At 41.6% G+C, this 22,953-nt stretch overlaps 1 protein-coding gene across 9 annotated transcripts in view; it reads left to right on the top strand.

The window, feature by feature from the left end:
* Positions 1-22,953, top strand: part of Atp9b (ATPase phospholipid transporting 9B (putative)) — a 189,090-nt gene that overhangs the window by 103,807 nt on the left and 62,330 nt on the right. For all 9 annotated transcript variants that reach the window (XM_051163762.1, XM_051163761.1, XM_051163759.1 and 6 more), the window contains one exon: positions 8,820-8,980. In XM_051163762.1, coding sequence (XP_051019719.1) covers positions 8,820-8,980 — 161 coding nt within the window. The remainder of the gene's footprint in view (positions 1-8,819; positions 8,981-22,953) is intronic.

The raw sequence follows: 22,953 nt of genomic DNA, 5'->3' as shown, positions 1-22,953 counted from the left end.
TCACATAATTCCATCCTCCACAAAGCATTGGGGGAGATTCAGACCCGATCTTTGGCGCAGTGACAGCATCAGAGCTGGTTTGCTGCTCGCGTGCTTTGCCTTTCTTCTGAGCTTCAGCACAGAAGGGCTCTACCGGAGCTGCATGGAGAGTCTTAAGCTGCCAGTGCACGGTTAAACACCCAGGAGTTTTCTGTCATCCTCTTGCTACTCCAAAGGTGTTGTGACTCAGAATTAGCAACCTCAGATGACTTAGCAGAGTTCCACAAGGGAAAACAGACATTCTGCAGAAACTCAGACTGCATACCTTGAAAGCCCTGACCACATATGTTCAGTGATTTCCTTAACTAGTCTTGATAGAGTCCAGAATTTTAGTTGTATTAAGAAACTATTTTAAAATACAAGATTTTATACTATTGAGTAATAAGTTATTATCTTGAAGTGACTATTTAGGAGTCACTTTGAAGAATCCTCCCTCCCGGAGTATCTAAAATAAGAAACTTGCTGCATAATGGACTCATACTTGTACATGTGCCCTCCAGAATAAAGATGCGTTAATAGTATCTTCAGATTGACTCTTAAAGATAGGGGGCTCAGTGAGAAGAGATGAGTGCTGTAACGAGGGCAGTGGCTTGACTGTGAGCCTCAGACCTGTTGTTGCTTGGGTGTATTCTCGTTCCAGTGGGAGCTTGCTGACCCAGCCAGTGTGCTATCTCCAGACAGTAAAGATTTGGCTAGTGTTCTACTTCTTAAATACAAGGTAAATAATATCTATTAAAACACATACAAAGTTGCCAAAACAAACTGCATGTAGCCCACTGCATGGATGCAGACATTTAAGAATTAGTAGTTTATACCCCAAAATGAAAAATAAACCAACATAAGAGGAGAAAAAACCCCAACTACCCTATAGTATCACACACATATTTACAAAACAGACAGACAAAAAAAAAAACCTCAACAGAAAAAACAAGCATACAACCTACTCAGCATCGAAAAGGGTTTCCCAGAACAGGTGCAATGGATAAGCCAAGCGAACCAAAGGTGGCGCTGATGTCCAGGGATGACCTGATGTGGCCATGGAGCCCTGAACAAATGAACTGGGCACCCATAGTCAGAGTTTCCCAGGGCAGAGCATCCGTCTTGATCATGGTAAAGCTGGCTGTCTTCTCAAGGACATAAACACACTCATCTGAATGTTATAGACAACACACTTTTAAGTTTAAAAAAGTAGTAATAACCCATGACGTGGTTCATCACAGTTATCCAGGCCATTCTGTCTTTAAAGAGAGGACTATACGTTATCCTCGGGTTGCTGGCATTTGTGGAGGCATATGTGGCTCTGCCTTGCTGACTTGGCTAATGAAACACTAGCATCGGGAGGTGGAGGAGGAAGTGGTGGTGGTGGTGGTGGTGGTGGTGGTGGTATGTGTGTGTGTGTGTTTTGCCATTGTACACATATAAATGTCTGCCAAAGCATTGCTTCCATACTGACAAATAATTTTTACCAAGTAGGTGAATTTGTAACAATAAAATCGTTGATTATTGAGTCTTCATATATCATAATAACCATAAATGTCAATTAATGGGGCAGGGGCCTGCTTCTAATGTAAATTTCATGACAAGATCATTATGTCAGATGTAAGTAATTTACAAGTTTTACTTAGTTAAACTAAGTTGCTAACCAAATTCCTGACCTGAGAGACCAGTTATGTGGATGGTACTGAATACTGAGAGTGTAGTGTCAGTGGATAGCATCAGCTGTTGAAGTAATTGCTTGAAATTGGTGGATGATTTGGTCAAACCATGTAAAACTGAAAGCTTTCTCTATTGTGACCACAAGAATCAGATAAATATATTCAGGGTGTTCAGACCACTCTGCAAACTCTAGGTGTCATTTCACACACTTGCTTTATACCCTCATAGCATTTTTGAGTGTGTGTGAGGGATGGAGTGGTGTGTAGGAGTGGAGTGATGGTTCAGGTCTTTAATAGGATTTCTTCCTTATACCAGAAGATTTTCATTCAGGGACATCTCCCAGCCCTATAATCCAGAGTGTGAACGCCTACCAATTCTTTCCTGAATTCTGCATGATAAAAAAATATTTAGGTCAACTCTGCTGTCAAAAATAAATAAATAAGTAAATCCATGCGGTTAAAGTACTGAACTGGTGATAAAACCATGCTTTAGAGAGCTGACTCTGAGAAGACACCGGGCCAACCTGGAGCGCCCTCTGCTGGCAAATCCTTGTCATGACACGCTTGGCTTTGCTTCTCTCTTAAAACATGGGCATGAAGAGGGAATGAGTGAAAGGCCAGCATGAACTTGGTGCTGAGTGTACTCAAAATGTAGAGTGGGGACAAGAGGGAGAGCTGACTGTAAGATCTAGTCTCCTTTTATCACCATCATTAGAAGTACTGCAGGAGTGAGGTGCCTTAGACAGTGATGGGCTTATTGTCTTCATACCCAGTGCTAGCGTTCAGTGTCCTTTGTGTATATGAAGTAAAGATATGCTTGTCTGCTGGACTTGATGCATGCATGGACACATGCGCGTGTCTTCTGGACTTGATGTATGTATGGGCACATGTGCTTGTCTTCTAGACTTGATGCATGCATGGGCACATGTGCTTGGCTGCTGGACTTGATGCATGCATGGACACATGCACTTGGCTGCTGGACTTGATGCATGCATGGGCACATGTGCTTGTCTTCTGGACTTGATGCATGCATGGGCACATGCACTTGGCTGCTGGACTTGATACATGCATGGACACATGCACTTGGCTGCTGGACTTGATGCGGGCATGGGCATGTGTGCATGTTTTCTGGTATTATTGCAAGTTATGAAGAATATCTTGGTAAGTGGAATATGTCATAGGAAAGGCCAGAGCCAGTATGTAAACACCAGCATTTTGAGAACTCGAGTACCTTAGTGCTCTTTAAGCCAGCAGTGACTGTACCTGCAGGTACCAGCAGCCATTCATTCACTGTAATGAAGTCCCATCACAATGTGCATTTTTCTACATACCAGGATAGAAATGGGGCCTACCTTGTGTGAGATCCACTTGAAAGCCTTTTGTCTCCTGATTATGTTTCTCCTTTAGTGTTGAAAGGAGCTTTCCTTCTTTGTTTAGTACTTGATACTTGTATGTTTTTGTTTATACTTTTAAAATATGATGACCCTCTGTGTGTGTGTGTGCACGCGCATGTGCGCACCTGACTATGTACCCACACACGTACCAGTGGATGTACATTTTAAGGCCAAAGCTGCTGTCAGTTGTTACTCCTCATTCGCTTTGTGTTCTGAGACAAGCCTTCTTCAGCCTGGAGCACAATGACTCTGCTTGCCTGCTGGCCAACAAATCCCAAAGATTGTCCTGCGTTGCCTTCTCAGCAGGAAGTTAGAGAAGTGCGTTGGCACGCCTGCTGGTGCATGGCTGCCGGAGCTCGAGCTCAGGTCCTCCTGCTCCTGCTGCAGCACTTTACGAGCTGACCAGTCTCCTCAAGCAGCCCCACATCCTTAAAAAGGAAGAGAAGCAAGAAAAGCATTCTGTATAATAAACTTAGGAAGCCTAGATAAAACCCCAAACTGTGAGTGAAAAGTCATCAAGGGTTATTTGTAGATAAGAACATGGGTTATGAATTATTTCACAGCAGTCTATAGAGTTTGATATTTTAAGGTAAATATACTATACTGTTGAGCAGTGTCACACTGGTACTTACGTAGAGAGCTCTTAAAGCACAGATTATTGAGCCAAAAGACAATAATGGCCCAAAGAAGCCCTTCTTATTTCGCAGATCACTGGGCGGCAACAGTAATCGTCAGCTACATCGTCAGCGTGTGGCCAGCTGCATGGCTGCAGACAGTTAAGACTTAGTAGTTTATATCCCAAAATGAATAAGTAAACCAACTCGAAGTAGCAAAAAGCTACCTCATTTTATCATTATTTGAAGTGGTAACTTAAGAAAGTTTCTGCTAATAATTTAAGCTCCATTATAGGAAGTTACTGATTTAGGGATTAGATGCAATGTGCAACTTTTCATTTATTTAAATGCAAACACAGATCTTAACATTACTTTCTTCATTCTTCATACTGGCCTAAATATGATAGTACAAACTAATTTTTTCAAAGATATTGAAATGAAATATTCCTTTTATAGGAATCCAGTTAGATTCGTAGCAGTTCTACATCAGCATTGTATTATATCTGAGCACAGAGACAATAGTTGGCCCACAAATAGCTGGTAGGAAGGTCTTACTAGTTCTCTTTCCTCCTTACACATCTTGTTTAAAGACGTGCCCGTGTGTATGGAGTCTCCAATGAATTAGATACTTTATCAGAAGCTTTTCTCTTTTTCAACTTGCACTGTATTCACAGGGAAGACACAGGGCAAGTTAAAATACATAGTTTTCTTCAAGGGTGTAAATTGGCTCTTTGAAGTTTTGTGATTCTCAAATACTTCCATGTAAGAACTGAGCACATGAGCCCCTTAGTGGGTTGGTAAGAGTGATAGTTCTGTTCTTTGACTCTAGGGGTGATGGTGCAGCAGTTACTGGTACTTCAGAGCTATGTTCCATGTGGTACGTTTTTTAAAATGGATGGAACATAAGGTTTTATAACGTAATAGGTGTGCTGTAGTTTGGTGTGCATATTGATTTCTTAGGAACTTAGTCTACGCGGGCACTTTTAACTCTGAGATGGATGGGACTGGTGCTGCTGTACAGAGATAAGGTCCGATTCCCATGCATCCTGTGTTCATCTAAAAAAAAAAAAGCAACTGACTGATCTTTTCTTGATTAAGCAGGAGAACACCGTATTTACGCTTTATTGTTGGTATAAACCATTATTTTACTGAGAACCATTAGCTATTTAAAACTTGGTACATAAATTAAAGAGGAGCTAAATGGATTTGTGATCGTTGCCATTAGTAGCATTTCAGATTATACAGGCAATTATTGTGTTCATTGTCTGAGAACAGCCACTTTGCAGAGCCACTGTGGTTGTCTTAGGCATTATGCACAAATTTTCCCTTGGAGATTAAAATTTCCAGTAGCGTATTTAATTTTGTTATCACAGTTGTTTCAAATAAAACAAATATTATGACAAGTAGAAGAAAATTTGCTTTACTAATATAAGAACTTAGTAGTAAATGTTAGAAATTACTTCTAGAATATTTAATTTACCTTTTCTCATACAGTCATACTTCAAGTGATTAATAATGTATTTTAAGGTTAAAACAGTTTTACAATCACGGCAGAAGGTTCTGGCTTGTTCGGGTGTTTAAGAAATTCTTTTAACTATGAGGAGATAGTGCATCAAAGCTGAAGGTGACACTTTCTAGAATCTGTGACTTTGTAGTTAACTGATTTTTCTTTGAAATACTTTTTTGAGTCTCTCTTACCTTTTAGTTAGAGAAACTTTTAAAAGTGTTGCAGAGAAATTGGATATTAAAAGATTATTAATTAAAAGTAATTTGTTTTTTTCAAACAAACTAGTATTGAAAACATCTTTTTTTACTGCTGCCCTTTCTTGGAATTAACCAAAGTCAGGGTTGCCATTGCAGTCAAGGAAGGAGAGAAAAGGCATCCTGAGTGCACATGAGGGTAACTCTCAGTCTGCTGGTGGTGAGTGGCCTCTGACCCTGCTGTGCCTGTCCTCACAACCCTCTCCTCCCTGGAAGAGTGGGAAACGGGAACAGCATTTGGTTGGCTTCAAAACTGATACCCACCGGTGGGCAGTCAGCTCCATCTGTCTTGTCAATTAGGAAGGTATTAATGGCGTGGATTATCTGCATAGCCTGCGTGGGGACGGCTTTTAGTGTTCCCATCCCCTGTGTGGCATTCATTTCGCAGAGGGTTTGTGCAAGCTTTTGGCCTTTCACTACTCTGATGCAGGGGGAAGTGTGAGGCAGTGGTTATACATTTTGCAAGACAGTAATTCTTTATTTTATTACAAAAAAAAGGCCAACTCTGGAAGGCCAGATTAAATCATTCCTTTCACTTTTTAATGGGATTTGGATGAATAGAGTAAAATATGCACTTTGCATTCGTTGATAGCGTCTTTAGGTTGAGGTAATTGAGTCTTTTTTCCCTGACTGAATGAATAATGACTTCATCTGATCCTCAGTGAGGCCTGAAACTTAGACCGCCTTTGTCACAGCAAAAAGATCTGGGCTTTGAAACATGCTCTACTTCCCTAGCTTAATTTTTCTTCATTTTAATCCAAAACCCTATTTTTCTCAATAATTCAAGCATAAACTATGTAGTAGTGAAGTAGCGGAAATCGCATGCTATTTGTCCTCCTTGTGCTGCTTTTTAAATGGAGCTGATAAATCAGCCACTGAGCTCTGCGCTGCCCCATTCTCCAGGGAAGGGAACCGGCGCTGGGGAACTGTCAGGACCCTTGAATGCCGCTGCTCTCAAGGGAAGGAGGTGCTTGCTGCTCTCTGCAAGGCCTGACGGTGGGAAGGCTTACTGGGCGCTCAGGCATCTGCTCCTGAGAGCTAGAGCACGTGTGCTTATGGGGACTGCTCCAGAGTTCCTGTTGAAATGACCGCCTTGTGCAGAGGGGTTCTGTATCAAGGTGCGGCCCTTGTGTCACCGTAGAAGTGAGGTGATATTCTGTGGGTGCGGATGCCAGTTGTTCTCCTGGTTTCTGTAGAGTTGAGATGTAACCTGGACAGGCAAGAGCCCCGCGGTTGGGTGGTTCTCTTTCATAAGGCGTGTAGTACTAGCGTGCATCTTGCTTTTTTTAGTAGACTGCTTCCAGCAGGTAAAAAGAAATTCTTATAATTAACTCATTTTCATAACCTTAGAGTCTAGCACAAAGTATAGGAAGCATGTAATTACTTGTTTAATTAGTTTTCTTTGCAATGTACTTAATGAGCTTTCTGAGAAACTTGTTTTTTTCTTTCTAGCAGTGGCTTCTCATGGTCTCATAAGAGTTTGTGGCAAATATTAATCAAAACTAGATTTGAACTAAATTATGCACCATGGGAAAAGCTTATTTTCCAAGACTATGAAATGAACCATGTTAGTTCAGCTAATTGTCAAATTTTTACATTTAAGAAATAGAATTTTATTTTTCTATATTTTAAAAAAGATTTTGGCGATCATATTCTCTCTTTCCCTCTCCCCTTTTCTCTCCTTATTTATTTTCCTCTTCTTTTTTCTCTCCCTCTCTCAAGCTCTTTGCTCCACTTTCTTTTCTTTCAAAAGCTTTCCCAGATTCCAGGGAAGTTGAGGTGGCAGAGAGATGCTTAGCTTGATGGCACTCAGTCTGCTGTTCTCACCACCTGAGTCAGGGCTCCCAGTTCAGCCCTACACATTGTTACAGGCTGAATCCGGCCAGGGGCCGGCTCATCCAGTACTGTGTGTGTGAGACCAATAACCTAGCTCCTCCAACTGCCCTTGCTCTGTGCATAGTCCCATGTAGAAGGGGTTGGTGTTGGGCAAGATGTAACGGCTCATGCCTGCTGTTCAATATTTTGGAGGTAGAAGCAGGAGGATCAATGTAAGTCAGAGGCTATCCTGGTCTGTGTAGAGAGTCCCAGGCCAGCCAGGCTACATAGCGAGAGCAAGGTCTTGGCTTTAGAACAGGATGGATTAAAAAAAGGTTTTTTTGAGGCTAGTCCCCAAAGTCACAGAGCTTATCCTAAGAGTAACTGGATCCAAAGGTCAGTATGCAACAGTAAAAACAGCACCCTGCTAGCCTTTGAGAGTCTGTGTACTGTATGGTACTATCTAGTGTCCTGCCTTTCCCAGAGTCCTGTGAAGAAGCTGCTGATGGCTCCTCATTGTCCAGTAAGGAAACTGAAGGCCCAGGGTTATACCCTCAGGAGGTGGAGGCCGAGTCCAAGTGTCCTCAGCTGCTGTGTGCCTCTACTTCTCCGTCTCCTAGCACAGCTCCTCTGTATTAACCTTGGGCAGCACCCCTCCAGCCCACACACTGTAGGGAGAAGCCATCCACAGAAGTTGCCAGGGCTCAGAATTGGAGCTGCACATTTCAGTAGAGCCAGGTTTCGTTCTCTTTACTTTTAGGACAAGGGCTCTTAGGGCATCCGTGCTCCTTGCTTCCGAAATCAAGGAGAAATGGCTGCTTTCTATGGTGTGCTTTTAATTACATTTATGTGCTAAGCTAGTAATCAATCCACAGGATGAATTTCAATGTAGTGTGTCACACACTGGAGGAATCACAAGTGTGAGACTTGCACAAATTAAGCAGGTTCTAATTCTAAACTGACCTCTACACTTGGCCTCTTTGTTTGTAAGTTCTTGCAGAGACTTGAAGGGTGGCAGACAAACACTGCCCTGCACTTGGCAACTCTGGCTCTGAGGGGAGGGTGTGCAAGGGATACTTGAGAGTGACAACAGGGATGCCTGTCTGGCCTGGCATGCCACAGAAGCTGGACTTTTTTCCTCACGGAGGAGTTCTGATGTAGGCCTGGACATGGGGAGGGCTGCCCACACCCTGTTTTGTAATTCTTGCTCTAGTCATGTTGGCACCATCCCATTATCTATCACGCAGCAGATAGCGCTGTAGTGGTGGGCTTGTTCTCTCTGGCCTGCTGTTTGACCAGCAAATATTTGCTGAGACTTCTCTACAGGTCACAGCACGTTTTCATAGAGTCTACATAAACCTATGAGAGACTTGCAATGAGAAAATTAAATATTTTGTGTTGCATTATTGTAAAGACTTAAAATCTTTCATTTTCTCAAGCCATCCTTTTCACATATTCTGACTGGGATGACAGGGATGGGGCCCTGTTTAAACATGTATTAATGCTGTACTTTTTTTTTTTTTTTTTTTTTTTTTTTTTAGGTTGGTTTATTGGACCTTGAACTCAATCAGCTGACAAAGGCGCTATTTCTGGCTTTAGTTGTTCTTTCTGTTGTTATGGTAACCTTACAGGGATTTGCAGGCCCATGGTACCGTAATCTTTTTCGGTTCCTCCTCCTCTTTTCTTACATCATTCCCATAAGGTAGGTTTAAAACTAAAAGAAGCCAAATGTCTCATTTTGTAATGTGTGATTTTGATGAAATTGTGTTATCACATTGTGAAAGAAGTTACCTAGTCAGAGCTGAAGAGGAAGGGGTCAGGAACCCATGTTATCTCTGGAAGTGGAGTTTGAAACATGACTAATTTTGCTAGAGTAATTTAGAGAGTGCCACTTTTCCTGCTTCTAACAGTGCTGTCTCAACAGTTGGTAGCCACCTGCTGTTCAAACATAAATATGAATCTGAGAAGAAAATTTTTTGCAAATTGCTTGTTGCTGTTTTATTTCCAGTTCTCTAGGCCCTATGTACATTGTTAACATTTATAATTACCTATATCTAAAAGCCAATCCTAGTGGTGTAGGCCTGTTATCCTTAGCCATAGTCAGGGTGTTAAGGCCTGGCTACATAGCAAGTTCCTGTCTCAAGAAACAAACCAAAATGAAGGTCCCCACTGTATAGTAGGATTTGATAGATGGTTCAGGTTCACTGAGATGCTGAACAAGGCACTCTGCAAAAGGAGTTGGAGATTGGTGTATTAACAGTTAATATTCAGTACCTGTTTAAAGACTCATAATAAGCAGTCACAAAAATGGTATCTTAAAAAAAAATAGCCTTAGTGTGTTTGTGTGCGTTATGCTTACACAGAGAAAAGAGTGAGAATTTTCTTTATGAGTAAACCTTGTGAACAATGAAGTCTGAATCTAGACCATTTGTAACTTCAGTTAAGGTGGCAGTGTTAAAGGCAACAAGACTCCTGTTGCTGCTGACATTGCTGTTACTGAGTCACTGCTTGTGTGGATAGTCTTCACTTTCTGCCAGAAACTCGAAGCCAGCCAACTCCCTACCTGTGGCTTTGGGAAGCGTAAGCATGTACCAGGTTACCGTTGTTGTCAAGCAGATTCTGTCTCCAAGCCTCGCCTCACACATAGACAAGAATAACTAAGACCCGTTTACATATTAAGCTCTTTACACCTGGCTGTACTGTACACAGGAGGGGCATAGCTACTCCTTTGTCAGTCCCAGACAATCTCGTCACCATCACTGCCGCCTTCTACCTAGTGGCCTCCTTTCCACTGTGTGCACACTGGTGTTCTCTCACACACACAATGCCCTCTGTCACTGGGCATCAGCCAAGGAGGAGACTTACTTGTTGAGGGTAAAAAGAATGCATTCCTCACTTAGGAACTCCAGCTTAGGCCAGCCACATGGCCTGAAAGAAGGAGCTCCTCCTGCAGCAGGCTGTGCCAGTGTCAGGCAAGAGGGCACAGCTTCTTAGTGCCCGGGAGCAGAGTGGCAAGTTCTTAACTATGGGAACAATGACACCAACTTCCAGACATGTTGGTAGACACTGTGAAATGTAACCTCTCAAGTTACAAGTACACTGGCATTTGTTTTTATCTGGGTTTAATGACGAAATATTTTAGGACTTCTGGAACTTATCTCCAGATCGTCATGGCACCTTAGTTTTGCTGCTGTTTGCATGATGTAGGCAGTCACATATGTTCCCTGTGTGCTTAGAAATATTTGTATTCTCTGGAGTGAATTGTACAAATGACACTAGATGGATCTTGTGGGTTTAACATCACCTGCATGCTTCCTGTTAAAGGAGATCTCCCTAACTTTCTGTGTCCAGGAGCTCTCAATGTGATCGTGGTCTTACTGTTTGTCATCACATGTTTGCAAGCCTTGCACTGCTTGCTTGCGTGTGAGCGAAAAGGCTGTGGGAATAGCTGCAGCTGGGAGTCTTGTTCGCCAGCTCTTCATGCTCTCTGCGTTTATTACAGTTAAAGGGATCACTTTGCCTGTTCTACCTCTATATTTTTGTGCCTTTTGAATTCTTGAAAAGTTCTTATCCTTGTAATTCTTTGTATTTTGCCCTATACTTTCCCTAGAAGTGTTATCTTGCATACATAAAAGTCCATATCTTTGCTTTTCTTTAAAAATTATTCGAGGACCTTAAAATATTTGAACCCTAGCACCCCCTATCTCATGGTTGAATGTGCTCCCCAATGACACACACACACACACACACACACACACACACACACACACACACACACGGTGGTATTTAGCTCTTCTGTTTGTATACATCTGCCTGTTCTTTGTACTCACACTCGAGGCTTGCAGGTGAATTCTAGGACTTGAACTTATCCACACCGTCCTGGGGTAGTGTAAGGTTCTAATAGGAAATTGTCCTGTACATCCAGGACAGACAGAATGTGGGCTTTGAGCAATGACAGTGTCATTTACCAATCCCCATAGAGATTGTGTTTGAAATAAGTCTTGAATGTTTTTATTACTTATGTCCTTTCTTTTTCATTTTATTTATAATTAAAACAATCAAAAGTGACTGTAGATAGGGGGTGATGTAGGCCACAGCCAATGCAGCAGGCTCATTTGGGCAGCACAGAAGCACAGTAGCCCAGCGCCCTGACCCTCATGTGACCCTCATGCCCTGCCCCTTGTTCTGTAGCCCGCTGTGCCGGGCAGTTTGTTGTCAACGTGGCACAGACCAGGGTCACCTGGGAAAGGGAAATTCAATTGAGAAAATGTCTTTATCAGATTGCCTATAGGCAAGTTTGTGGGGACATTTTCTTGATTAATGATTGATGTGTGAGGGCCCAAAGCATGTGGGTAGTGCCACCCTCAGCAGGTGGCCCTGGGGTTAAATGACAAAACAAGCTAAGTGAGCCAGTTAGCAGTGTTTTCTCCTGGACTGTGCTACAGTGTCTTCCTCCAGACTCCTGCTTGAGTTCCTGCCAGACTTCCCTCTTTGGTGGACTGTGCTTTGGATGTGTAAGCCAAATAAGAATTGTCCTCACCAAGTTGCTTTGGGCCATGGTGCTTATCCCAGCAGTAGGAAGTAAACCAGGACACATGTTGCCTGTCCAGGTGCCCTGTGTGATGACAGGCAGCAGAGAAGACAGAAAGGAAGAAAGTTTTAAGCCTTGATGGCACTGGCTGCCACTCCGCACCCCTGCAGACTACTGTCCATGCTCACTTGTGCAAGGCACCTGCTCTCGCCTCTTGAAGGGGGCGTTTCTCTGTCTTCTTGCATGGACACTCAAGATGCTCCTTGTGACCTTCCTTTGGGCTGGTTTTTAAAAGTCTGTCTGGAATGTTTTATGTTCCATGCAGACTGCTTCTGCTTGATAGTGGGAATAATGCTCAAGAGAGCCTTTCCTCTTAGTTCTGGGCACGTCTGTTGGGATATGGACTGGAGTTTATAGACTGTCTCCTTTTGTCTCTATCTTAAGGAAAATAACAACATAAGATACTTGCCCCGTTTTCCTTTTATTCACTTAATAAACAAAGCTAGTTACTTTGACAAAATTATGCCTTTGGAGGATTGTTGGAACTAAAAGTGATTTTTGTTGGTTTTATATTTGGATAGTTACTTGGGTTTGTAGTGAAAACAGAAAATACCACTTAAGAAAATAAGTGCAACCTCACTATATGTAACTATATAAAACCTTCTGCATGTTTAGAACTGGGAAAATGGTCAGTGGGTTCAGTGCTTGCTGCCTCATGAGGAAGTGAGTCAGGCATGGCACCACTCACACTGAAACCCCTGGGGTGGCTGGTGGAAAAAGGAAGACTCCTCAGGCTGGTCAGTCTTTCCCAATTCACAAACTCCAGGTCCAATGAGAAACCTAGTCTCAGAAAATACAGGCCTGGTAGCACTCAGAGAAAGAATAGGAAGGCTACTAAGATGAGACTTGATAAGTTGTGACCATATGGTGGGGGAGGAAGTCTCCTGTCACAGACCTAGGGGATGAGAATAGGATGAAAGAGAGAGGGAGGGAGGGAGGAATGGAAGGAGCCAAGCAAGGGGATAAAAATTTAGATGTAATTTGAATAAATTAATTAAAAAAGGAAAAGAGAAAGAAAGAAAATACAGTGGAAGGTAAAAAAGGAAGACACTCAGTGTTCAGTTCACCACTGTGCCCTCCAAGCACATAGACATGCCCACCACACATGTGCATGTGTGCTCATGAGCACACACATACACACACACCCTTTTTGTATATTTAAAGTAGACAAATGAATAGACACATATGCTTATCTTTCTGTATATATCTTTGCACATACATGTATGCATGTATCACCATACACTCCAGTTTTAGTTTCTGTGGTCTTTTAAAACACTTGCTTACAAGATGATGATAATACTGAGCTGTCTACAATCTTCCATACTCTCGTTTATTCAGCACATTCATCTAGGTGTGCTGAGCCTGACTAGACCATCTTGAAGCCTTTCCTCACATTAGCTTATCATGAGTATGCCCACTTCCGTACAACATACTACCTTGGTCCACACACCTGGCCCTGCAGTTGTACCAACTTAGCAGAAGGAATGAGAGCTGTACAGTGTGAAAAACATAGGATGCTTATTTAGAAAATTGAGGTTTATCTGTAATGAAAACAAGTTTGTTTTCCTGTAGTTGAGTTTCCATAAAATAAGGATAACAATTCATTTTAGTGTTTAAATGTGCTTTTGGACTTTGAAATGCATGTTATTTTTCAGAATACATAAATCTAGAAAGTAAAGTGCTTTTTCCTCTAGTGGTCCCTAAGAATCAGAAAAATTTTCAAGTTTATAAAAGGTAAGCATTTTATTAAAATTGTTCTGTAGAATGAAATACTTTTTAAGCTACTTCATAAAATTTACATTGTCTTTTTTGTTTCGTAGGTTTTTTTTTTAGATCATTCGTGATTTAATTGCAATATTTCTGCCATTCAAATATAAATATTAACACAATGTGGCTTTTAGTAATTCTAAAATGAGCACATATCCCTTCAATCCTGTCCATGTCTCCTAACAGGAAGACACCAGCAGAGTTCTTCTTAGCACATCTGCACATTCGGGAACCCTAGAAATGTCAAGTGTTTGCCGTTCCTTGTCTGTTTTCTTGAGATGCTTTAAAGTGGTCCATGTCATAACTGATAAAACTGATTTCTCAGTGCTGAGTCAGAGACTTGCTTCTGCCTAAGGCATACATGAGCAAGGGAGGCAAAAATGCTCTTAGACAAGGAGATAATTATGTGCCTTCTGAGGCACACTTAAGAACCTCTTGTGCAGCCAGTGCCTTTCCCGGCACACCGAACTGCAAGGCTGTTTGTGGGTTGCAAGAGACAGAGTTTCTCTTTTGTTTTGGTTATGTCACTGAGTCAGAGCATGTGGGAGGCTCAACAGTGACATGCCTCGAACTGGCGGGCTGGAGACTAGATGGCACAGGTCCTATCTGAGCCCTGCACCCTGAAAGCTGCAATAACAAAGGTGCCAACTGGTTTGGTACAACAGTTGAACCAAGGTTGGCAATCAACTTTCATTGAAGGAAATAAATTCCTTAACAATTTATGCAAGGTACTGTCCATTCTGGGACGTTCTACAATGGTTTTGCTTTGTTTCCTTGTCCAGTACCTCTTCTACCTGAGAAGGGTTCCCTGTCTTCTGATGAGGTCTCACAATGGAGCAGGTAGCTAAGTCTTAGACAGCGTGACTAGCTCTGATACAGTATCACACTCTGCTATATTCACTTACGTGTGTGCTTTGAGACGTCCTCAGGCTCTTCTCATCTATGTGACCTGTACATGCACACACAGCCACAAAGAATGTGTATCTAAAAAGCCCCTGTATGGTAGCCTGATGCAGCACCCTTTTGAGCACTAATGCTTTTACTGTAAACGAAGTATGTTCAGTTTTATTTCTGGCTGACAGTGATTCTGTGTGTTTGTGGGGTACAGTATAATGCCCCAGTGCGTGTCACATGGCTGAGTGTTGTTTTCATGGATGACGTCTTGCTTTTCTTGAGTGTTGCATGTTCATTCACATATGTAAACATAATGTAAAATTTTTCTTGTTTTATTGCTTTATATAGTTGAAATCATACTGAAGATTACCCTTTTACAATTTTGCATCTTAAGTTTACTATGGCTCCATATCCATTTCTTATAGCTTGCCATCCTCAGTTATAAATCTACCACTGAATGTGTGTCCAATCTTCTAATGACAAACTTTGGCCTGTTCCAATGATGCTCTGCACGTTCAGGGATACACACATGCGCACCTGGTATCAAGAGTCTAGGAATGGAATTACTTGGCTATGTACTTGTGTATGGCTTTGCTGTATTTGCTAATATAGCCAGTAATTGTCTGAACCATGGTACCAAGTTAGCATTCCATTCTTACCGTAGACCATGGTTCTCAATCCTCCTAAATGCTGTGACCCTTTAGTACAGCTCCTCATGTGGTGGGCACTCCCAACCATAAAATTATTTTTGTTGCTATTCATAACTGTCATTTTGCTACTGTTATGAATTGTAATTTCCTATGGTCTTAGGTGATCCCCCTGAAAAGTTCGTTCAGAGTCTCCCAAGGGGTCGTGAGCCACAGTTGAGAACCACTGATTTAGAGTTTCTCTGTTGTGAACTTTCTCAGTCATTTGCATAGTCTTGGACAGTTTATGCTATGTTTTTTTTTTTTTTTTTTAATTTCTGTTTTGCTGGCATATTTCTCTGTAGCTTGATGTTTTTCACCCAGAAAAATCACTTCTGATTTTACCTTGTTAAACATAAAAGTTCTTGCAGTGCATGGTCGCACTGGGGTTCCTCTGCTCCAAGACCACGTTCTCCTCTCGCTGTCTGCTGATGCCGGTGCTCTCTCATTTGACCACAGAAAGTGATTCTGCTCTCTTGTGATGCTTGGACTTGTGCACATTGTATCACAACGATACACTCTGGCTGAGGGGACAGGAAAGCAGGGGGTTGAACCCAAGGCCTTGCCCATGCCGGAAAACTGACATTTTGGTGGGAGGTCGCTGTTGAAACAGTATTTCTCTGTATAATCACACTGGCTCTCCTAGAACTTGCTTTGTAGACCAGACTGGCCTCAAACTCACAGAGATCTGCGTGCCTCTGCTTCTCGACTGCTGGAATTAAAGGCACGTGCCGCCACTCCAGATTCAATAACTGATTTTTTAAAAACTGAGTATGATAGAATTTTCAGATCCATCTTTTTCTAATTGTCTCAGCACTCTTTGTAAAATAAAATAAATAAATCTCTTTTTTCAGAGACTTCGTACCAACTCTGTGATGTATACATTGCCTGTTGTAGACACCCTGATCTGTCTGCAAACTAGTTAAGATGCCCTCAGAGTTGGACAGTGCTTAACACAGACCTTTCCTCCTAATGGTCTTCGATTTTTATTTTATTTTTTAACTTTTCTTGGTCGTGAATCTGCTATACCTCTTAACTTTTTTTAGTTAATTAACTAAACTCAATTGTTATCCCATCATTTGTATCCTCCTGTTCCTCCCTCCCTCCTGCTTTCACCCTATTCCCCTCTTCTAGGTCTATGACCGAGGGAGACCTCCTCCCCCACTATATGGTCATAGGCTATCAAGTCTCATCGTGGTGGCCTGCTTATTCTTTCTTTGAGTGCCACCAGGCCTCCCCACCAGAGGGAGGTGGTCAAATATGGGGCACCAGAGTTCATGTCTTAGATTTCCTCTAAACTTTTTCCACAGCTTTTGTTAGAGCAATTTATAAATATTTTTATATTTTAAATCCTATTACAAGTTTTTTTTTTTTAAGTTCCATTTCATCTGTTTCTCGTATAAAGAAATAGTGTTTGTTTCTATTAAATAATTGTATCTGACTTGGCATAACATTGTTGGCTTTAACTATTAATCTAGAATCTTTCAAACTTTAAATATTCATCACAGAATGGAAGAAATATTCCTTGTTTTAATCCTTTACACTGCTTATTTTTCTTCTTGTTAACAGACAAAAATGTTGTATATTATTCAATAAAGGTAAGAATAATGGGCATTCTTCCTTTGTTCCTATTATCAAAATCAAAGCATTCAACATCTAAACATGCTATCTTTTTTTTTTTTTTTTTTTTATAAAAAAAGCTCTTTAAGATATCCATTGTTTTTTATTACTATTTGCTAAAACTTATTTTCAGGTCATAAAAAAATAAAAAAACATTTCTCGATCTCTTCATAACATTTCTTGTTTAAAATATTTTTTTAAATACAGTCCATGCTGAGTTATAGTGATTGACTTCCTAATGTCACAGCAGTTTTTTATCTCTAGGGTAGGACCTGACATGGTGCTTCACTGGATTCCATTCACACATGGTTCCTGGAAGGTTTTTCTATCAGTTTACACAAGTGATAATACTGGTAATGTTGTCTTTTCATGCCATTGTTTTTTGTAGGCTAGTATCAAGATTATAAAGGATCATAGAAAACAAGGATGACTCCCTTTTACTTGTCCCTAAAAATTTTACATCCGAGTTGTCTAGCCTTTAAACACATGCATGTCAAGAATGCTGTTGTGAGCCTGAAGTTTCTCTCTGGAAAGACTGGATAAACTTGCTGGCAAGTTTACTTGGCAAATCTAAAAGTTTTCTAGAAATAGGTTAACGTCCAGTGCGCTGGGATGACAGGCTCTTCTACCACACTCTGCGTCATCATTTTTGTTCTGTGATCTTCCCGGGTTTTTATTTGTTTGTTTTTTGTTTTTTGCTTTGGATGTTTTCAAATAGCTGGTTTTAAGTTGGTAGGTTTTTGGGATGCACACTGTTATCTGCGTGAGTTTTCCTACTCTGGGTTCTTACCCGCTTCACAATATTACTTTTGTATTTCTACTTTGCTTTAGTCTTTTTCCTCATGATCTAGATGTCGAACTGAGTAGTGTTGAGCATCTCCTCCCCTTTTAAATACATGTATTTATATCACTAATCTCTAAATATTACTTTAGTTACATCTTTAAGGTTTTCATGCACAGTATTTTTATTATTACCAAGTACAGGGTTGCATTTGGGTTTTGTTTATTGCTTTTTAGATGGGATCTCATGAACCTTAACTATGTAGCCAAGAATGGCCTTAAACTACTGGTCATCCCCCTCACCACCACCACCTCCATCTCCCAAGTGCCAGGTTACAGAAACAGACAAAGACAAACATTCAAGCCAAAGCAGGCGCCATGTTGTGTGTAAAAGCTCAACCCCAGAAGCTACCCATACAGCGTATGACTGCTTCACAAAGCTGCAAACCCGAAGTGACCTAACAAGTCAGCGGACTTAGGGAGACGTAGTATAAGAAGGGTGTGGCTGTTGAGGGTCAACTACGAGTGTGGATATCTTGCTTGACCTAGCATCAGTTTGTGATGTACAAGACTTAGCTGAATCTTTGTAGAGGCCGGCAAACCTCCACTCGAGTCTGTGTAGTTCATTTGCCAGTCAGTTCCCTGCTTTGAAGAACTTACAGAAACAAAACTCAGTCACCCTGCTGCATGAAAGCTCCTAACATTTCCGAGGCTGAAATCTCAGGTGCCATGGTCAGGGAGCTAAGAGTGTGCAGTGTCCTATGCCCAGCACAGAGCTCAGCCTGCCTGCCTTAGTTTTCTTTCTTGATGAGGTAAGGTTGCTCACCAGCCCCACAGGCACATAGCTTCACTTTCTACAGTTTAGTTCCACTTACCATGATCAGCAAAAATTTTGAAAAAAAACATATCCTGTTAACTTTTATTATAATGTATTATTTATAATTATATTTCATTGTTATTGTTAAATACTATGGCTAGTTGATAAATTAATTTCACTAGATATTACATAACAGTCCAGTCTTTGGTTTCAGACATCCACTGAGGATGTTGAAACATGTTTCTGATGGGTTAGAAAGATGGCTAGGCATAGAATAACACAGCGAGTACATGCCTTTGCTTCTTTGTGCCCCTTGTATTGGGCTCTCGCTATACTCATTTTTCTGTCAAATTGAATTTAATATTTCGATACTTTGTGTCTTTCTCGTGTTTGCAAATACATTTACTATTACACTGAACTTTTGATTTGATTGTGGTACTTCTAAAACCTCATAAGAATGAGGTCATGCATGCCATGACCTTTGTGTGGAAATCAGGGAACAGCTTGTGGCAGTCAGTATTTCCCTTCCACTCTGTGGGTTCCAGGGCTCTATCTCAGTTGTCAGGCTTGCACTCCGAGCACATTTCCTGAGCCATCTTGCTTGGTCCAAAGTCTGCTTTCCTTTGAAGCCTTGGTCAACCATTTAAGTCAAGATCGAGTCAGGCTTTAGTAAGAGACCACACAACCACAGATACAAGCTATACCTAATAGTAAGCGTGTTGGTCTGACTTCCTCCACCTGGAGCATAGAAGATGTTCGCCAGGGAACTCAGGCAGATGAGTGGGCAGGAGTTCATGCTAACTAGAATATACATGTGTTAGCAGAAAGATTGGTCTGTGTTGGCACTTGCTAGAAGGCAGATTGCTGGAAAAGGTCAAGTGGAATTTTGACTACTAACCCTGGACTATACATTTCCCTAGGCTTGGTGGCACAAGGCTGAAATTCGAACATTTTAGGTACAAGAGTTCAAGTCCTACCTAAACTTCAAAGTAAATTAAAAGTTAAGGAGCCATTGGGACAGGCCCTGCCTACAACTGGAGATACAGCCACACACCATGGACATAGCTCGGTGGTAGCGCACTGTGAGCAGGAAGGCGAGGAAGTGGCCATATTGACCTGTTTGACACATCTAAGGTTAGACGTCCCTCAGGCAGCAATACTCTCCAAAGCCAGCAGGGACTCAGCTGCATTATGTCGCCCAGACAGTTCACCAGGGAAGAGCTTTTGTGCTGTCTGCTGTTGTCCACAGTATGTCATCAGAATGAGAGATGTGGGAAGATTCCTGATAAAACATGTGTCCCTTTAGCCTTAGTCTTTATAGGAAAGGGTTTTAATTTTATTTGGTAAAAGTTCTAATGAAAACTAATGCAAACTTGCTTTGTTTAGAACAGTTACTGTGATGTTTAAACTTTTTAAATGTCATGGGTATAGGCTGTGTGTGTGTGTGTGTGTGTGTGTGTGTGTGTGTGTGTGTGTGTGTGTGTGTGTACCACTAGTGTAATTGATACCTGAGAAGACCAGAAGAGGGAGTCAGAGAACTGGAGTTACCAATGTTTGTGGGTGCTGAGATGAGAACCAGTGAACCATCTCTCCAGCCCTGAGGAGAGTACCACTTGAAGGGTTAGAGTGTCAGTTCGTGTGTATCACTACTGTCATGTACCACATGATGTCATCATTTTTGTGGTTCACTGAGTATTCTTTTTACTGAGATGACAATGATCAAAGCTAAACTTCTCGGTGTTATTCTGTTCTGTATAACTTCCCTTATATAAAAATGATGTTTTTTTTTTATGGCATCTTAAATTTGTGGGTGTGCAAATTAATGGATGAGCCTATAACTTATCTATTATGAACAGTGTGATGACAAATAAATGAAACAACTAATTTTTTAAAATAAGATTTTAGCTGAAACTTAAAAAAAAAAAAAAGCGAAGGAGAAAATGGCTTCTTTTTCTTTTGCTCCAATTAGAATTGGCATGTGAATTATTTCAGGTAGATTTGTTCCCCCAAGGAAAAGTGTGTATTTCTCAAGTGGGCTAGGGACTGGGCTCACCTGGCAGTGATAAGTGCTAAGGTTTAATTGTAACAAATTAGAGCGTAAATATAGCAAGCATCCTGGGGCCTAAATGGATTGTATTGTGTATTTTTGGAAAAATGCACTTGAAATTTATTCAGACTTTGAGTTTCTTCCTCAGGTATTTGTAGCTGTGGGATTAGGCTGTTTGGACAAAAATAAGCTACCACGAAGGCGGTCTTACATCTAGAAATCCACCTCAGATTTCCTAGTATTGCAAAAATAAACATTGTCATATATGTTCCTGTTGACACCATCCCTGAAAGACTACTTATCTGAGGCAATTCATTTTTTATACTGTAATGGTAGGAAAGGTCATAATTGTGTCCTGGCTTTGTGAACCCTCTCAGAACAACTGCTTTCTACCTGGAATAGCTCTATGGGTAACAATGTCAGAGGTGCTGAGCCAGCAGTAGTAGGATGGACTTGGAGTGCAGCTGGCATCTACTGCTGTCTACCATGTTTCCGTAATCTGTGGTCCATGTATTACGGAGCATGTCAGAGTTGGCGCTTCCCTGGAAAGAGGCCTGGGCCAGGCATGGCCGTGCTCTCCTTCAATCCCAGCACTCAGGAGGCAGAGGCAAGGGGTCTCTTGAGAGTTCGAGGCCAGCCCGGTCTTCAAAGCAAGTACAGGATAGCAAGAGCTCTTGTTACACAGAGAAACCCTGTCTCAGAAACAACAACAACAACAAAAACTATATATGGCCAGGGCATTGCTGAAAAATAAATTCAGTACAATGACAGTTTTTAACTCTGCTGCCATGGAGTTTGAGTGCCTTAGAGGCTTTGCATTAAAAACAAATTATCCTTTAGCATTTGACCAAATTCACAACATGAATCACGGTAATTCCTTGTGTGGCAGTGTTTCCTTGGTTGAGGACAGGCACGTTTCCTGAGTCGGTGATGAGTTTGTGCTACTGGCTCCTTCCTGTTCTCTGGAGGTGCTCATGCTCCTCTTTGCCACCGGCAGCCGTGCTGTGTGGGTACTGTGAGGGCTGTTTGGATTCAATTTTAAGGGTCCATCAGGAAGTACTTAGCACTATGACATTTTATGAACTAATACATTCTTGTAATTCTTCAACCACATGAGCGGCTCATGATTTGAAAAGAACAGTGTGCAGAAGAAGCTTAGTGCTGCTGCTTTGGCTTTTTCCACCCTCAGCCTGGTGAGGACGATAAGCTGAAGCCCAGTACAGGATGACATTTTCCAAAACAACTTGGCCAAAATCCAAATGAACTCAACACACAGGCAGACAACCATGATTTTGCAGTGTGCAGGTCTCTGAGCCAAGTGGTCAGAGGTATGAAAAACTAGACAGATGTCCGATCTCCCTGCTGTGAGCTGGTGTCACTGTCTTCCCTCACTGGCCCACCCCACCACCTCAGTCCCCTCCCAGCTAATGTGTTTGCTTCAAAAAGGGCCCATGGACTTAATTATCTCTCTTGTACATAAGGAATCTGTTTTAAGGCCCAAATCAAATCAGAATCTATGAGGGATGTCTTGCATTTCCCTTTCAAATCCCCCCTTAATCGTAAACCCGCCTGGAAGGTACTCTGGATGTCCCTCACACTGCTTGATACTTGACGCGTACAGCTTCCACAGCCTCTCACAGGTACAAGTGAGGAAACAGGGCCACTTGCAGCACAGAGACTTGGGGAATGTATGTGTGAGCTGATGATTCTGGACTGCAGACCCACAAATTGGCCACTGGCCCTTCCTACAATGCCATTTCCTGTCTCTCCAAGTTAAGGCCTGTTGCCATCTGTTTGCCTCGCTCTTCACAAAAGATGGGAGGGGCTGCCTAGAGAGAGATGCGTGACTGACCACCAATTAACAGTTTTCTTGCCACTAGTGTAATTCTTGTGATTTTTAAGGTGTGAACTTTTTAGATTAATGAAGCTATGATATTTGATTCTTCTTAGACACTTGCCATTGACTGATTTTTGAACATTGTTTTTTCAAAAGTACATTTATTAATAGGTTGAACCACGTGAATTACCATATTGATTGGTCATAAATGGTTGATGAATAGCAGTTTCTCCCAATACCAGTTTACACCAGTGGTTCTTAACCTTTTAATACAGTTTCTCATGTGTGGTGACTCCTAACCATAACATTATTTTCATTGCAACTGTGATTTTGCTACTGTTACAAATCATAATACAACTATCTGATATGTGACCCTTGTGAAAGGGTTGTTTGACTCCTCCCCCAAAGGGGTTGTGACCTGCAGGGTGAGGCCACTGGTTTATAATCTTGTCTACTGAGTTTCCATAGGTTAATTGGGTGAGTTCACACATAATAGGTGTACTCTATTTCCTCCACTGGGCAGTTTTAGAGTGTGTTTTCTTACATAGCCACACTTTAATTAAAACCTGGGAGACCCTCCAGAGGTCATCTATTGTAGTCCCATACTTTAAGATGAATCATAGCAAAAGTGTCCAG

The sequence above is a fragment of the Acomys russatus genome, chromosome 20 (genome assembly GCF_903995435.1).
Source record: "Acomys russatus chromosome 20, mAcoRus1.1, whole genome shotgun sequence".
NCBI lineage: Eukaryota > Metazoa > Chordata > Mammalia > Rodentia > Muridae > Acomys > Acomys russatus.
The sequence above is the reverse complement of the archived record's forward strand: the minus strand, read 5'-3'. Positions and strand labels throughout refer to the sequence as shown.